The 15594-nt window shown below is 56.4% G+C and overlaps 1 protein-coding gene across 1 annotated transcript; it reads right to left on the bottom strand.

Annotated features, from left to right (window-relative positions):
* Positions 1–233: 233 nt before the first annotated feature.
* Positions 234–15467, bottom strand: Npepl1 (aminopeptidase like 1). Its single transcript, XM_004647238.2, has 12 exons — positions 14903–15467; positions 14247–14432; positions 13630–13800; positions 10919–11008; positions 10416–10497; positions 8466–8608; positions 2962–3039; positions 2388–2488; positions 2041–2164; positions 1569–1745; positions 1064–1174; positions 234–749 (listed from the first exon to the last, which is right to left on the bottom strand). The coding sequence occupies exons 1-12, from the start codon at positions 15050–15052 to the stop codon at positions 591–593; spliced, it is 1572 nt and encodes a 523-aa protein (XP_004647295.1). The 5' UTR covers positions 15053–15467; the 3' UTR covers positions 234–590.
* Between the last annotated feature and the right edge of the window lie 127 nt (positions 15468–15594).

Raw genomic sequence — 15594 nt, forward strand, 5'->3', positions numbered from 1 at the left:
GGCGCCATGTACACAGCAGGCAATAAATAAATATTTGCTTGGGCCCAGACCCAGAATCCCCTTCATTCCCAAGATGGTGAAGGGACTTGGGGTCCAGGTACAGCTGGGCTGAGCAGGGGCCTTCCTCCCTGCTGAAGCTGGGGAGAAGCAGGTGGCACCCCGAGAGCAGCTGCTGCAGGGATCCAGGCAGTTTGTAACACACAGGACCGAGAGAAGAATGAGACCAGGCGAGAGTGGTTTGGCGGCATTTAATCTGATGTCAAGTGAATTTTGAGGAGCAAGCATGGACTCCCCGTGGGACGAGGCAGGGCCCCCATGGCAAGCACGGGTGGGTAGGAAGTCACCAGGGCACACCTGTGGGTTGCTTACACAGAGTCAAGCCCCCAAGTTTCCCAGCGCCTGCTGTGGCCTCCCCATACCCCAACCTGTCTTCTACAATGGAAGAATGCACCGCTGCCATCACCACCACAGTGACAAACCGAAAACAAGCCAAAGCCCACCTGAAGGCCTACTCTTTCAACTGCTTACAATTACTCAGTGCAAAGTGAGGTAAAGAGCCCTGTGCCACCGGCTGAGGCCAGGTACTTCCCTCATACGAGCCTGCGTCTCTTGGAGTCCCTCCCCACATCGCCCTCCTGTCCGTCAGGCTCACAGCCCAGGGGTGACACCAGGTTCAGCAGGGGGTCCTCGGAGGCTCGACCAAAGAGTGCTAGCAGGAGGGCCACGCCAAAGCCAGTGGCTCGCTCACCCTGGGGACAGAGAGAGGACACTGGGCTCCCAGTGCCTCAGCCCGGCCTCCAGCCAGTGAGGCCTTCATATTGAGGGGACTTCCTGGGTTCCCCGACCACCCCTTCTTGGTAAGGGTACCCCAGAGCCCAAGCCAGGGTTGTGGTCCTTCCCTCAGGTCAGTGATAGGCTCGGGCCAGGGACTGGGGAACCCACACACAGAATGAGTCCAGCCAGCAGACCTGGAGCCAGGGGGTTCTGCATAGACAAGAGGGAGGGTGGCCGGGGTCTAGCCTGAGGGGAAGACACCTGTCGGGCTGGTGCCCACTGCACTCACAGCATGCACCGGTGCGGCAATGTCCAGATGGACCCAGACCCCGGGCCAGTCGAAGCCAATGTGCGAGGCAATGAAGAGGCCAGCACAGGAGCTGGGGCTGTTGTCTCGGTCCTGAGGAGGCCAGGACATGGAGTGATGGTGTGCTCTGGCATTGGGAAGGGGTGTGGGTGGGAGCCCTTTGCTCGTGACTCCCTCCTTCCCTGTTTTCCCTCCCGGGCCCCTCATCCCGGGCCTGTGCATGGGGCCAGGTGAGTGGAGGAATCAAGGGCAGAGGAGACTGCTCCACCAGGACAAGGGGCAGCCAAAGAAGGGTTTGACGGGGTGACTGTGCAGGAGAATAACCTTCAGCCATGTGGCAGGGTGCATGGAGAGGCGCACTTCCCCCCAGACCTCCTGCCGAACGTCCTCCTCCTGGACACACATCTCTGCCCCATCCGCATCACAGGGTCATGGCCACGTTGCTGCCCCGACATCCACGCCTCCCAGATACAACGCCCCAACCTACCGCCACCGAGTTCTTCATGTCAGCCACGGCCGAAGTGAACTCGCTGAAGTGCAGCTCGGGGCAGTAGACCAGGGGGTGCACCAGGTCCCCACACTTGCGGCCGGCCTTCACGCAGGCCGCCTCCCACTCAGCGCTGTTAGTGAGCATGGCTGCGTGGTACTTCCCCGTGGCAATGCCCTGGGTGACAGGCACCGCCAGGGAAGCATCCAGCATGGCGAGGGCAGGAGAGATACATAAGAGAGGAAAAGGACAATCACGGCCCCGGAGAGGCAGTGAGCACCACTTTCCAGAAAGGAAGTAACAGAAGGGAGCCAGGAGCACCGAGCGTAGGTCCTGTGTCCCATCTTCCTGTAACCACAGCTCCTCCCAGCCCCTCTGCAGGTCCTGAAAATTCACAGTGGCAGCCTCTGCCCCCGCCTCGCCCACCTCAGGGCCAAGGGGTGCAGCTCCCCAGCCCAGCTCTGGCTCCCACCTGGGCGCCGGTCAGCGTGGCCATGTCCAGGATGATGTCGGCCCCCAGGTCTTTACAGGCATAAGACACGCCATCGGCCAGCACCAGCCTGCCCTCGGCATCCGTGTTGTTGATTTCCACAGTCCTGAGGTACAGCAGAAACCCCAGTTCAGGGATGCAATCCCTGGGCACTGACTTCCTTCGGGCAACCCCACTTAGGGACCCCATCCCGGGAGCTTCCTCATGCCCAATACACATCTCTTCTCCATGAGGTAATGCAGGCAGCTCGCAGAGGGGGACGGAGGTGGCCCCAGTGCAAACAACACGGGTGGCATGGCAAGTGGCATGGGCAGAGGCAGGCAGCTTACTTTCCTGAGTATAGCAGGTGGATGTCATCTGGCCTGGTGGCACCGGGCCCCACCGCATTCTCTGCCAGGCAGAACACGGCATGAAGGTTGTCTTTGAAGCCCTGGAGCGAGAAGAGGGCAGAGCTTCCACTTACAGACTGGAGGCCCGGGAAGGGCGATGTGGAGCTCTCAGGCCCCCATGCCAGCCTGGGCACAGTCCCTGCGGTTCCTAGGGCCAAGATTCCCCTGGGGGGTTCTAGGATCCCCCGTGGGAGCCTGTGCCAGCCGTGGATGCATCTGCAGAGGGGTGGAGTTCTGTCATGGCCCGCTGCTCCCTTCCACGGGGGTTCTCACGGTCCCCATTCGCACACATACACAAATACACACAGGGCAGCAAGAAATGGAAGTGGGGTTCTCCTTTCCTGGGGCCAGAACGAAAGGACTGAGTGCTCCACGTCTGGCTTACACAAGAGCTTGGAGGGCTCGCAAAGGTCCCGGGGCAGAGCAATAACCTGGCTAGGCCCGCAAGGAGAGGGGCAGGGCACAGCACATGACACTGGCCTGGGTCACGTGGCAGAGAGCAAGTCCCGCTCACCTGCTTGACAGCAGCTCTGAAGGCTCCCAGGATGGCCGCAGCACCTCCGCAATCTCGCTTCATGCCTGGCATGGTGGTCTGCAGTAGCACAAAGCAACAGGAGAAGGGGAGAGGCGTGTGAACTCGGAGGCCGGCCAGCCTCCAGCCCCACGCCAACCTGCATGTCACACCAGGCCCCTGCCTCCCCCAGAGTGCCCCAGGCCCGCCAAGCCCTCTCGGGAGGCCACCTGAGCACCCACAGCTCTACCGGGTCCAAGGGGGTGTTCTCTAGAAGCCACAAGAAGCAGTGGCCCAAGGCGGGAGGAGGAATGGTGAGACCCCTTTTATTTCAGCAGTGCTCTGGGGCTGCTGAGCAGCACCGGTGGTGATGGTGGGGAGACCCGCGGGTGCCCAAGGCTGCTGATTTCACTGTGGCCAGGTGTCACCGAGACATGGGCACCCTTACCTCCACAGCACAGCTGCTGTGTCAGCCTGGGGCCTGCCTGCAAGGGCTCACTATCCACTCCTCTGCCCAAAGTGTGAGGTGCAGGAAGCCTCGGAGGCTCACTGGGGGTCACTCGGCCAGCACTTTGCAGACCTCACTGAAGCACCCGCGTGGCAGTCAGAGCCCCGGGTCTCTGCCAAGATGTGGAATCCCAGAGAGGACTGTTTGCCAAAAAGCTGAATGGACTCCACTCCTCACAGTTCCTGCTATGTTGGGGGGCTCTGGCTCTGGCTTTCTTCCTAGCCTGCGCCCCCTTTGTGCAGCCCTACAGTCCGGCTCCCAGCGGTGCAGCCCATCTGACTGCCGATGGCCACCCTCAGCCTCTCCATCTTGAGCCACAGCCAGGGGTGCAGCTGCACTGCACCTGGTCTACTGGGCCTCCAGAGCCTGAGCCCTTCCTGCCTTAGTTGCCCGTGAGGTCTCCTCCTGCCCCTGCCTCTGTCCATCCCTGCTGGGAGCCCCCTCTATCTTGCTGTTTGCCCCACACTCTCGTCTGCTCTAGGCCTCTCTACCTTCTCCATAGAAGCCTCCACACACACTCCACCTTCCTGTTGCACATTTAAATGTATCATCTAGAAACTGCTTGAAAGTAGTTAGACAGTTTTACATTTTATAGGTTCCCAATTCTAAATTAACAACAGGTCGTCAGATACAAGGATTTGTGCCTGGAATATACAGAGATTTTTGAGCCCTTATGGTATTACGTGAGCCTTGGATTTTAGTGGAAAGTATTTTTAGATATAAATGGAGTTGCTCTTATAATTAAGTTGAGTAAAAATGATCCATCTAGCACTATTGAAAATAAGCCATCTTTCTGACCTAATGGGCAAGAAAGCACAAGATTGTTCTAAGTGGAAAAAATGGAACCTTGGGGTTGGGAACAAATCATTTCAAAACGGCCAGCACAGAAAATGCCTCCCCATGGCCACCACGGGACACCAGGTGGTCTTGTCACAAGTGCCACTTCCTTATTACGGAAGAAAGATGCTAAGCGGACAAATCCAGCTTGACTGATTGCTTAAAGTTGGCCTGGTTTCTATTTGTCTAAAAGAAATCTCATTCCTAGTGGTGCTAAGATGGCCTTTGCCTCCTTTACTGGGTTGATGCTTGCAGGGACAGTGCAGAAGCCATGGTGGATGGCAACCACGCCCTCCAAAAATCCTCTTGCTGAAGCAGTAAAGTTAATTCTTAAAATGATCCTGAGCATAAGGCATTGCCGCTCTTTTGGGTGACAAAAAGTGCTGCTGCTGCCTTGCTGTGCTGGGGTTGATGGTGATGTAAGTGATGCACATAAGCACCCACTCATGGACACCCAGGCCCACCCATGTCCATCCACGGACAACAGACAGGGGACAGTGTTTACTTAGGTGTCTGGCAGGTATTTTCTAGCAATCGGAAGAGCTGAAAACTTCCCTCAGGCTACTCTGGCAATACCCACCACTCGAGGACTAGTGAGGAGCTGCGTGTGGCATTGGTGCCTGTGAGCTTTTGACATTCTAGTTTTAGATGTGTCAAAAGTTGGACTTTCAAGGGCTGGGGAGAGGTTCAGCAGCATAAGCACCTGCTTGGCAAATGCAAGGTCCAGAGTTTAATCCCTAGTACCAAAAAACCCCCCAAAACAAAACAAAAAACCAGTTGGACCTTCTGGATATCTCTGCGGATCAATATTCTCCAAATTACTCATGTATGATAGCACCAAGCCACACACATGAAACTCAACAACACTGCCAGCAAATTTTCCTGAAGAACATGAACAGAAATTTCTCATCATCACCAGCCTTTAAGAAAATACTACTTGTTGAGTTTCGTGGTAATAGCAAAGACTATCCCCCATTATTGGGAAGAGGGACTGAAATTCTCCTGCCCTTTCCAACTATAAAAGCCAGAGGTTAGGTTTCCTTGATATACTTCAACCGGAACAACGTTCTGCAACTGACAGAACGCTCTGTGGAGGCAAGTTCAAGACCTCACTGCGCCTGGAGCAGACAGACACTAGGGAGCCTCGCAAAGGTACAGTGCTACCCGCCTCATGTTTTTCCATTTTGGAGGATATAGTGGTTTTCATAAAATGACCCTATGTATGTTAACACGTGAGACATCTATCTATCTATCTATCTATCTATCTATCTATCTATCTATCTATCGTATTGTAAAACGAATTATAGGTACTTTTGTACTTTTCAGTTTTAAATTCCACTACAGCCAATAGCAATTGATCTCACTATTGGGAATGAGCCTCTTTGGAATCAGAAATTTTCTGATTTGGAATCAGAAACTAGGTCCCGAGTTAGTGTCTGAGACTGGCTACTGATTTGCCTTTGAAATCGTTGCAAACAGAGACTGTTCTTGTAAAACTGAGATTTGCAGGTATTGCTCAGCTTGATTTTTGAGAAGTGACCATGCCATAGAGTCGCTTCTGATCCAGCCACCTGGGAAGGGGCCACTGCCACGCTGAGCATCACACGTGGCCTAGGGGAGGCGTGAGTGCCTTTAGTTCCAGAGCAGGGTCTTTCTGCCAGCCACGGAGGCCTTGCTGCCCAGTCTAGTGTTTAACACAGTACAGCTCAAGAAAGCTCAGGAGAAGAGCAGGTACATCCCAAACTGACACGGAAGAGTTCCAAGCTGGGGACAGGTAGGCCACTTAAAACTGGGCCAATGCCAAGACACCTGACGAACGAGTGCCTGCAGGCCAGTCTGACCTCATGGGGGCCCAGGCCCACTGTCTCGTCTTTGGACAGCAACCCACAACCATAACAGGCACCTTGAGCTCTGGCATGTCCTCCAAGTACCCCTAGGCCATTGCCTCCTTGGAGCTGCACACTGAGGGCGAATGAAATTACATGGGTGCCAGAGCTTCTCCTGAGAGTGTGGCGTTAGAGCCCGACGCAGAAGGACTGACCTTGGGGAGCCTGCTTCTTGCTCCAGCCCTCCAACAAGCCAAGACCAAGAATAAGAATCTGGTCTGAGGAGAAAAGGGCCCATGCTTCCCTAGCCAGGATGCAGCTGCCCCGTGGTGGCAGCAGGGACCAAGGGGGCAGTCGGACAGGTGTAGACAAGGGGTGCGGAGAGACTGCCCAGAAGTCTGTCGGCTGCTGCTTATCATTAAGTGCTGGTGACTCCGGGCAGTCTCAGCCGTCCTCCTCCTCTCTCCCAGCAAACCTGTTGTTGAAGTTTAAACAACAGCCACTGCTACGGTCGCATTTTAATCCTATGAATAAAAGATTCATGTTCATCTACCTTTATGCTTTATCCTTTAAGTAACACTCTCAGGGACTGCATCCACTCGGGAATGGTTCGATGGGCAGGACTTTCGGGGTGCTCCGCTGAGCTGGGCCCCTCCGTGCTGGGGAGCTACCGCCTCTTGCACTCAAGGACAGCTCCCGGGCTACAGACGGCCCGGAGGCCCGGCGCCCCCCATTCTGCATGGCCCCCCGAGGGGGGGTGTGACATCTTTTTCATCCTCAGACATCTGAACTTGAGACCAGACCCCAGAGACCTGAACACTGGTCATTCCTATGGCTTCTGGAATGGGCTGTGGAGTGGGATGCCTGGGACTGCCACGGGCCTCTGGAACAGTGCAGGGTCAAGTGAACAGTGTTCTTGGACCGACTGTGCGGGGAACAGCCGGGCAAACCTGCCTGCTGCTTGCTGAGCATAAATGTACAAAGACGATGAACTTCCTGAAGTTGAATTTGTGGAAGACAACACCCAAATACAAATACTGATGCCACAACCCATTACGACAGACTTGAGTTCTTTTTCCTAGTTTAAAAATCCATTAATATTGAAGGAGTTAATACACTGCTGTTTTCTTGTAGTGGATTTAATTTTTTTTTTTTTTTTTTTTTTTTACTGGCATGGTAATATGTATGAAATTCAATAAAAGAGAATGTTTGCTATTGGGATTATTTTAAAACTTTTATTAGTTCCATTTTGTGATTAGTCCTGAGAATAATTTTGGTGTGTGTAGGGGCAGATATTTTAAGGAAATGATCATCCACTCTGCAAACACAGCTGACACCCTAAGTGGCAGCCGATGTGGTAGCTCAGTGTCAGTGTAGCAAGAGGGAGGGGGAGCCTGTAGCAAAGGGGCAGGGGATGCGCCACTAGGTAAGAAGGCAGAACCAGTGTTGCCAAGTGTTCTGAGCTTACAAAAGGCCTGAAATCCAGTTTTTATGAGAACACTTCCTGATTTTCTTTTCTTGTTGTTTTTGAGACATGGTCTTGCAATTTAAGTTTGGGCTGCCCTCAGACGCATAGTGATCCTCCTGCCTCAGCCTCCTGAGTGCTGAGGTTCCAGCCTACTTTCCATTTTTAAGTGGTAGTGACTAACTCACATTTGAAAAATGTCATTTGACCAATAGGACACATCCGTGAGCCCTACTGGCTACTGCCAGCTTCCAGCTTTCAGCACCTGCTCTGAGGGCGCCTCCCACACTCCCTGTCCCCCAAGCTCTCTCTCCCCTTGACTCGTTTCTTCTGAACGCTTCCTAGTTAATCCTATACCTTCTTAAAGGTCTCTCTCTCTCTCTCTCTCTCTCTCTCTCTCTATATATATATATATATATATATATATATATATATATATATATATATAATGTATTTGGTACACAGTCTCACTACGCAGCTTGGACTCATAGTGATCCTCCTGTTTTTAGCCTCCTCAGTGCTGGAATTTACAGGCCTGTAATTGCCACCACACCTGGACTCAGTGACCAACTCAGCGCATCTGGGGGCAGGGCCAGCACAGCATGTGGTGCTGGGAATTGAACCTAGGTCCCTGTACTTGCCTAAGCAGGCACTTAGTGCACTGAGCTATCTTGCTGGGCCTAAAGGTCTGTACTTTTTGATTCCTGCCTTCTACTTAAGCTGTCTCCACCATCTGCTCCTCAGAACAGAAATGGGCCCTGTGACCACTTTCCGCCCAGCTCGCACCTAGAGAAATCCACCCACCTTCCCTCCCTCCTAGCCCTCCGGGGGGCCTGCAGGAGCCCCGCTGGACCCCCAGACCTCACCTCACCTTCCCTTTGATGCTGAGGCCCCCGGTGTCATAGACGATGCCCTTGCCCACCCACGCGATGGTCTGCGTGGCGCCGTCGGGGTTATGGCTGAGAATGGCCAGAGCAGGGGGGTGCAGGGCAGCCTTGCCGACACCATAGATCCCTGCGGGCAAGGAGAGTATGGTGAGATGCAGGCTGAGCCGCAGGGACCCCTTTCCTGGGGAGCTGCGCTACCCTCCCCCACACCACGCCTGGCCCATGGGGGACAGGAATGGGCATTGGCTCTGGTATCTGCGCCTTGGATGGGTCTCAATGGATATTATGAGGCGAGAAAATCTGCTGAGGGGAAAAAGGGCTGTATCCTTTCCAGGAAGAAAAGCGCAGGACTGCAGAGATGACTTTGGGACGATGCTCTGGTCACCTGGTTCACACGCGCTCTCTGCCCTGAGCGCGGCCCCACACTCGGCCCCACCTTGCACTGCAGCCTGCCCCATGGCCTCACGCCGCCTCCTTGCTGCTGCCCGGGCCTCATTCCTCAGGACGCCATGGCCCGGGCAAGCGCAGAGGCCGGGCCTCATTCCTCAGGACGCCATGGCCCAGGCAAGCGCACAGGACCGGGCCTCATTCCTCAGGACGCCATGGCCCGGGCAAGCGCAGAGGCCAGGCCTCAAGTCTCGTAGTCGCCAAGCTGAGGGCGGCAGCCAGACAAGCTCTAATTAAATAGCTCGCCCATGAGCTCCTGCTCATCCTGCAGGACCCACTGCAAATGTCACCTCCTCAGAGAAACTGCCCCACATCAGGAGCTTCTGTGTCTGCAGCAGGCCCTGCTAAGGTGGCCCCACAGTGCCCTTGGGCCACTCCTGTCTCTGCTGTCCTCTCCACCTCAGAGGGGCCGGGTCTTAGTGTCTCATCTCTGGCCACGGGCACAGCAGAAGCAATGAGACGCCTCCTGAGAGCTTGTTTGGAGGTTCCAGCAGGGGAGCGCAGCTACTCGTACACCCTTGACTGAGAAACGGTTCTCCTCTATCTGGGGTAGTCATCCTCTTCGACCGAGCGCGCAGCTTCGGGAGGGACGCACATGGATCGTTGAGGAAGGGGACACCCGCCTAGCCAGCCAGATCAGCCGAATCAACCCTGGCGATCAGTGGGGTGACAGATGTCGCAGCCAGATCGCCCTCACATCCGAGACACCTCTTGTGAAGGCGGGAGCTAACACCCTGCTTGCTTCCTCTGCCTCGCTGTTCTAGAGACACCAGCTGAGTGCCCCAGAAGGATCCACAGAGCCAGCTACCCACAGTTGCAGAGGAGAGACACTCTGAGCCACAGAGTCCCCCACCCCACAGAGGTTTGGAAGGGAACATGTCGCCCGTAGTTGCTAGTCATCCTGGGGTCATCTGTTTCATAGCAAAGATAACTGCCTGTGGCCACCCTAGGCAGCCCGGAAGCATCTCCAGGTGGTCCAGCCATAGGTATCTTTCTTTCCTTGTGGCCCTGGGCAGTGGAGGAGCATGGTCTTATGCCATCGGGAAACATGGCACTGGAGCTGAGACACGCAGGAGAAGCCGCTTGTGCCACATGAACGCCTTGGGGAAAAGCACTCCAGACAGAGTGAGCTATCTATGCAAAGCCCTGACATGGATGTGAACCTGTGCATTCGAGGAACTGAAAGGCCCTGCTGAGCTGGCTGGGAGCAGAGTGTGCAGGGCGGGAGGAGGCTGCAGCAGGGGAAGGACTTGGGTCTAGATGCCTCCAGCATGTGCCTCAGAACCTGGACAGCTGCCGCGCGCTCTCCTCCAGGGACACTCAGCTTCTCAGGCTCTGGCCTCGGACTGAGATGGGCTGATTTCTCTGGGATCACAGCGAGGATGGAGTTTGGACAATGCACCATGTGACCCAGCCAGACTCTTGACACCAAAGTGCCCCTGGGTCCTCCCTGAGGCCAACCCTGTGGGGTGGGATCGCCCACCCACCTCCAAATCCTCTTGTCTTCAGTTCCTCGTCCCGGATGATGGTTGGGGCGATTCCCAGCTCTTTTCCAACTTTGTTAATCTCCTGGACACATTCACGGAAAAAACAACATGAAGACATGTGAAGATGGCTTGACCCCAGACAAGGCTGGGGCTTGGGGCCAGGGCTGGGCCAGAGCCTGTGCGGTGAGGGAACAAGCTGCCTCAGGAGCCAGCAGCCCTGATGCTCATGATTAAACCAAAGAGAGATGACTCCCCCAGCAAGGCCCCCAACTTTCTGCAGCTCATGGCTGCAAGCCTACTATGGGGCCAGAGCATGGTCTTGTCCTGCCCATACCCTCTGCTGAGGCTTCTGGCCTTTTAAGCTGGGTGGACAGCAGAACTCTGTGGCTCCTGGGAGGGGCCGGAGAGCATAGACAGACAGCCCCCAGGTCTCCTCCTCCTCTGCTTGGGGCCTGCGACCCACAGCCCAGCAGCCTCTCCCTTGGCACCATGGGGCCACACACCTCAAGGAAGATGTCTGTGTTCATCTCATTGCAGGGCGTGTCCACAATGCGGGCTGCCAGCCGTACACCTTCCGTGGCATTTGCTAAGCACTGTGAAAAGGCAAAAAGCGATCACTGGGGCCCTGGGTCTGGTAGGAGGTGGATGTCCCCAGGAACCCAGTGGCATCAGAGGGACAAGCCCCACAACTCCCTGGGAGGATGCAGGGCTGCACTGAAGACATCAAGGAGGCAGAAGCAAGACCCACGCCAGCACCCCCTCCCTAGCAACCACCCTGAGGGAGAAAGGTCTACGTGGCCCACCCTGCAGCCTTCTGTCCTGACTTCACACCAGGGTCCTTTCGAAGTCCCCACCTCGCTCCTCCCCTATCTGTCCTCTGCAGACCACTGCTCCTCGAGTCAGGACCTCAGCACCATTCAAGACCTTTTCAGTGCCGCCTTTCCAGGGGCTCCTGCATGCTCTTCTGGGCCTGGGGGTCTGCTTTCCACATGCACCCAGGGGGCAGCCCACAGCTCCCCCGGGACACCCATGGCTGGCTGCCTTTGCTTTCTTTGTCACCGAGCAGCTCGCTCTGGGCACAGCACGTGGAGCAAGCCCTGCCTCGTGGAGCGTGTGTGTCTCCTCGGCACCCAGCAGGGCACGGGAACCTGAGAAAGCGGACCACTCAACTTCAAGTGTGGAGCCTGAGACCCCGGTACTGGGGAAAGCTGCTCAGAGATGACACAGCACGAATGCAGATGCCACATGTGCCCAGAAAATGGCACCTGGCAGACAGCAGTGGTCCTGCTCTTGCTTCAGCCAACTGGAAGGCTTTTCTGCCTGTAGAGCCTGGCCCTCAGCTCATTCCCAGGACACCCCGCCCCACCTTGGTCTTCACCGCCCACCCCCAAGTCTCAGAAGCTCCAGCCAGGCTGCTGGCTGCGTCAGCGCCTCCGAGCTGGCCGGAAGGAGACGCTATTAAGAGAAAAACAGCTAAGGGCCCGCAGGTGCACGCAGTGACAATGAATTCGTCATCGCCTCCCAAAGGCCCACCGTGTCAGGGAGGGCAGGCGCAGGGTCAATTTGCCAGCCAGGCTACCACCCCCGCCTGTCTGGTCGCTGCAAGAGCCACTGTCTGTCCTGGGTAATTAAACCTCAACGCTTCAAAGGTAGAGACCTAGGACGTGACAGCTCAGATATGAGATGCGTGTGTGTGTGTTCCTGCCACCTGCAGCACTCGCCCTGTCTGAGGAGCGTGTCAGGGCCACAGGCCTGGCTTTGTGGGAAGCAGGTGTGACCTGCTAATCCTAGCAAGCTCACGGCACTGGCACAAAGTGAGGAGTGAGAGGGCAGAGAGGGCCTCGGCTCCCTCCTCCCAGGAGGAGGTCATTCATGCATGCATTCTGTCCATTTATGTGAGGACTAGGGCACTGTGCTAGATCTGAGAATAAAGCTATCTCAGGGCCTCAAGGCCAGCAGTGAATGACCGCCCATCCACCCACCATCAAAGTGTCAGAAGAGGAGCTCAGAGGCAGAGAGACCTAGAACACTGACAGCGTGGATAGGACTTGAGGAGGAGGCCCCAGCAGGGAAAAGGGAGACGGCTGCATGGGTGTCAGACCTTGAACACCTCAACAGGCTGAGGGACAACAGGAACCATGGAGGCTGCGTAGGGGTCAGTGTGGGAAGAAGGCAAAGGAGCGAGGTCAGGAGTAGATGAGAAGAGTGGATGGTGAGGGGACCAAGGGTGGTGCTCAGGTTTCCAGGCTGGGCTCTGGTGCTCAGTGGGCCAGAGCGCAGAAGGAACTCCCCCAAGATGGTGTGTGTGTGCGGGGGTATCCAGGTCCTGCGGCAGGATGGGGCCCACAGGTGGCTAACATCAGTCAGAGAGGAGAGCATCAGGTCAAGGAGGCTGTGAAGAGACTGCACAGGCTCCAGACAAGCAGCTGCGCCTCAAAGAAGGCAGATGCCACTGTGGCCCAGTGGCAGAGGCCTTAAAAGCAACACTGGCAAGGAAGCCCAGGCTAGCTCTCAGTAGGAGAAAGTCAGGAAGCAAGATAAACAATACCAACCGACAGTTTTTAAAATTTGGGTGATGAAGAAAAAAAGGAGAACTCATTCAAGATGGCAGAGACAGAAGCAAGTTCTTTCTTTCTAAAGAAGGAATCTGGCTGGGCAGCGATTTTTGGACGAGTCCTATGAGCTCAATGGGGTTTGGGGAGGAGACAGCAGACCAGGCAGGGTGGACCCCAAGTCTCAGGTGGGGACTCCTGCATCAGAAATGAAAGGGTAAGCACTGAAGCAGGAAGAGGACCATCTAGTCTGGCTACTTGAGCAGGGGAGGTTGTGGGCAAGGCCACAGGAGTGGGCTTGGGGACAGCTGTGTAGGAAGGCAGCTCAGTACTCAGAGCCAGGGGTTAGGAACCACTTCCAGCCTTGCCTGCCTGCAAAGCATTCTTAGGATCAAGTGAAATAACATATGTAAAAGTGCTCCCTTTATGGATTCAATACCCACAGGCAAAGGAGTACAGGGATTAAAACGGAAGGTGCCCGGCTAGACGCACAGGTAACACTGGCAAAACAAAACAAAACTCTAGAAACAAGGATTGCCCTGTGGGAGAGGGGCTGCTGACTTTTTGGGGCTCCTTGGAACCACAGACACCCTCCCACCCCCCCTTATGGAAGGGAAGAGCTCCCAGGGGATCTGGGACAGCCTGCATCTTCAAACACCCACTTGCAACATGGACACCTCCACTGGCCCGTTGTCCTGTCCCACCAAGAAGAACTCCACTGTGACGGTCCTCTTCTCTGAGCGACGGGAAGCCCCAGAGCGGTGGGTGAAGAGTGGGAAGGCCCGGGCCAGGGCACAGGCGGAGGCAAAGATGTCGGGCTGCTCGCAAACCATCTGCAGACAAGAGGAGAGACAGAGCAGGGGCTGAGCGCCACACGGTGTGCCCAGGAGCCGCCCAGCAGGGGCGCCACCCAACAGCAACTCCTGGGAAATAAAACCCACAGGAGACGCCCCTGCAGAAGCCACGCACCCACCCCTCATGCCTTCCCTGGGATGGAGGCCTGAAATGTGACAGAAAGGAGACACTGGCCACCAGATGCTGCCAGGTGCCTCTGCGGACAGGAGCACAAGACATGGCAGCTCAGACAGGAGGCCTGGCTGCAGGAAGTCCAGGCTGCATTCTCTGACCAGCCACCGAAACTAGTCTGGGCTAGATGACTGCGTCTGCTACCTTGCCTATGTGACAAGGATGATGACGAGCAGGTGTTCTGGGTCAGTGGCTCTGTGGGGAAGGAAGACTGGGCTCCCGGACCTACTCCTGGGCCCTCTCTCACACTCACCAGGATGCACCGCTGGGCTCCGGGGGGCAGGCAGGTCCGCACCAGCCGGGTGATGAAGTGGGCAGCCGAGGGGCTGTTGTGCCGGCTCACCCTGGAGGGCAAGGCTGCCACGGTGGCGTAGTTCAGGTAGAGGGGACAGCTGTCCGTGGGGTTGGGATTGAGTGTGGCCAGAGCAGCCTGCCAGAGCTAGATCAGAAGGGAGACAAGAGGCAGAGTGGACTTCAAACCGGGCCGAGTGCCAGGACCCCGCCCTGAGTGCCACGCCTGCACTTCCCGGGCAGCCCATCGGGCCACCGGGTGCTTGTGTCTCTGCCTGGCACCCTGCCACACTCATGGAATGAGGCCTAGGGGCCAGGGGGCCGGGCTGGGACCCCTTTGCTTCGAATACTTGGCCCCCGCGTCGGCTGGGGCTTGGCCTGTTTCCACTGGCGCGGGATCAGGGGCCGGGCGCCACGCGGAAAGGCAGGTGGCGGCTGCCACTCGGCCGCGGGTGCAGGCCTGCGCGCAGGTGTCGCGGCCTGGCAGGCGGCGCCGGCCCGGGACAATGGCTGGGCCCTGGAGCGGACTGACGCGGGCTCCAGGCCGGGTCCCGGGCGGGGCCTAACGCCGCCGGGCCTGCGCTTCCGCGGGGCGCATGGCGGCCGCGGCCCGCTCACCTCCTCGGTGACCCGGGGCTGCAGCTTCCCGCGGACGTGGCTCCAGGGCACGCGGTGCAGGTGGTGCAGCTGCCCGAGCAGCAGCACGGGGCGGCTCTGTGGGTCCGCGTCCCCGGCGCTCGCCTGGAACTGCAGCCCCACGTTCGCCATCTTCCGCCCGCGCCCCCGGCCGCCGGCCGCCCGCGCCTGCCCCGGCTCACGCCGGGCCTCTGCCTCCTGTGCTTCCGAAGCCTCGCAGTTCGCGCCGCTGTCGGCCCTGGGCCCATCCGTCTTCCCAGCAGGGCACGACTTGGTGTCCACAGGACCACCGTGACGTGGGCACGTTGTAAGGCAAACAGGATGATTCCCAGAGGGAAACTGTGAATGCTTCTGATTTAGCAATGCTGTGAATAAAAGAAAGATTTTATACCCTTGACTTAACTTTTTAACCAAGTTGTTTATTCCAGAGAGTGGAATTTTAGGGGTTGGGGGAGGGGAGCGGGAGGACACAGTTCATCTTGTTTGGCATCCAATTCTTATTTTTGATTTTCTTTTCTGCACCTTATAAATTGCAAAATGCGTATTTGCATCTGGATGGTATATATATATATATATATATATATATATATTTGCTTCTTTCTTGCTTTAACAATTGAGAAATAGGATTCCCATTTCTATAAGTTTTATTTAACTTCTCTTTGGGACTTACGTGT

Source organism: Octodon degus, unplaced genomic scaffold, assembly GCF_000260255.1.
Source record: "Octodon degus isolate 3935 unplaced genomic scaffold, OctDeg1.0 scaffold00296, whole genome shotgun sequence".
NCBI lineage: Eukaryota > Metazoa > Chordata > Mammalia > Rodentia > Octodontidae > Octodon > Octodon degus.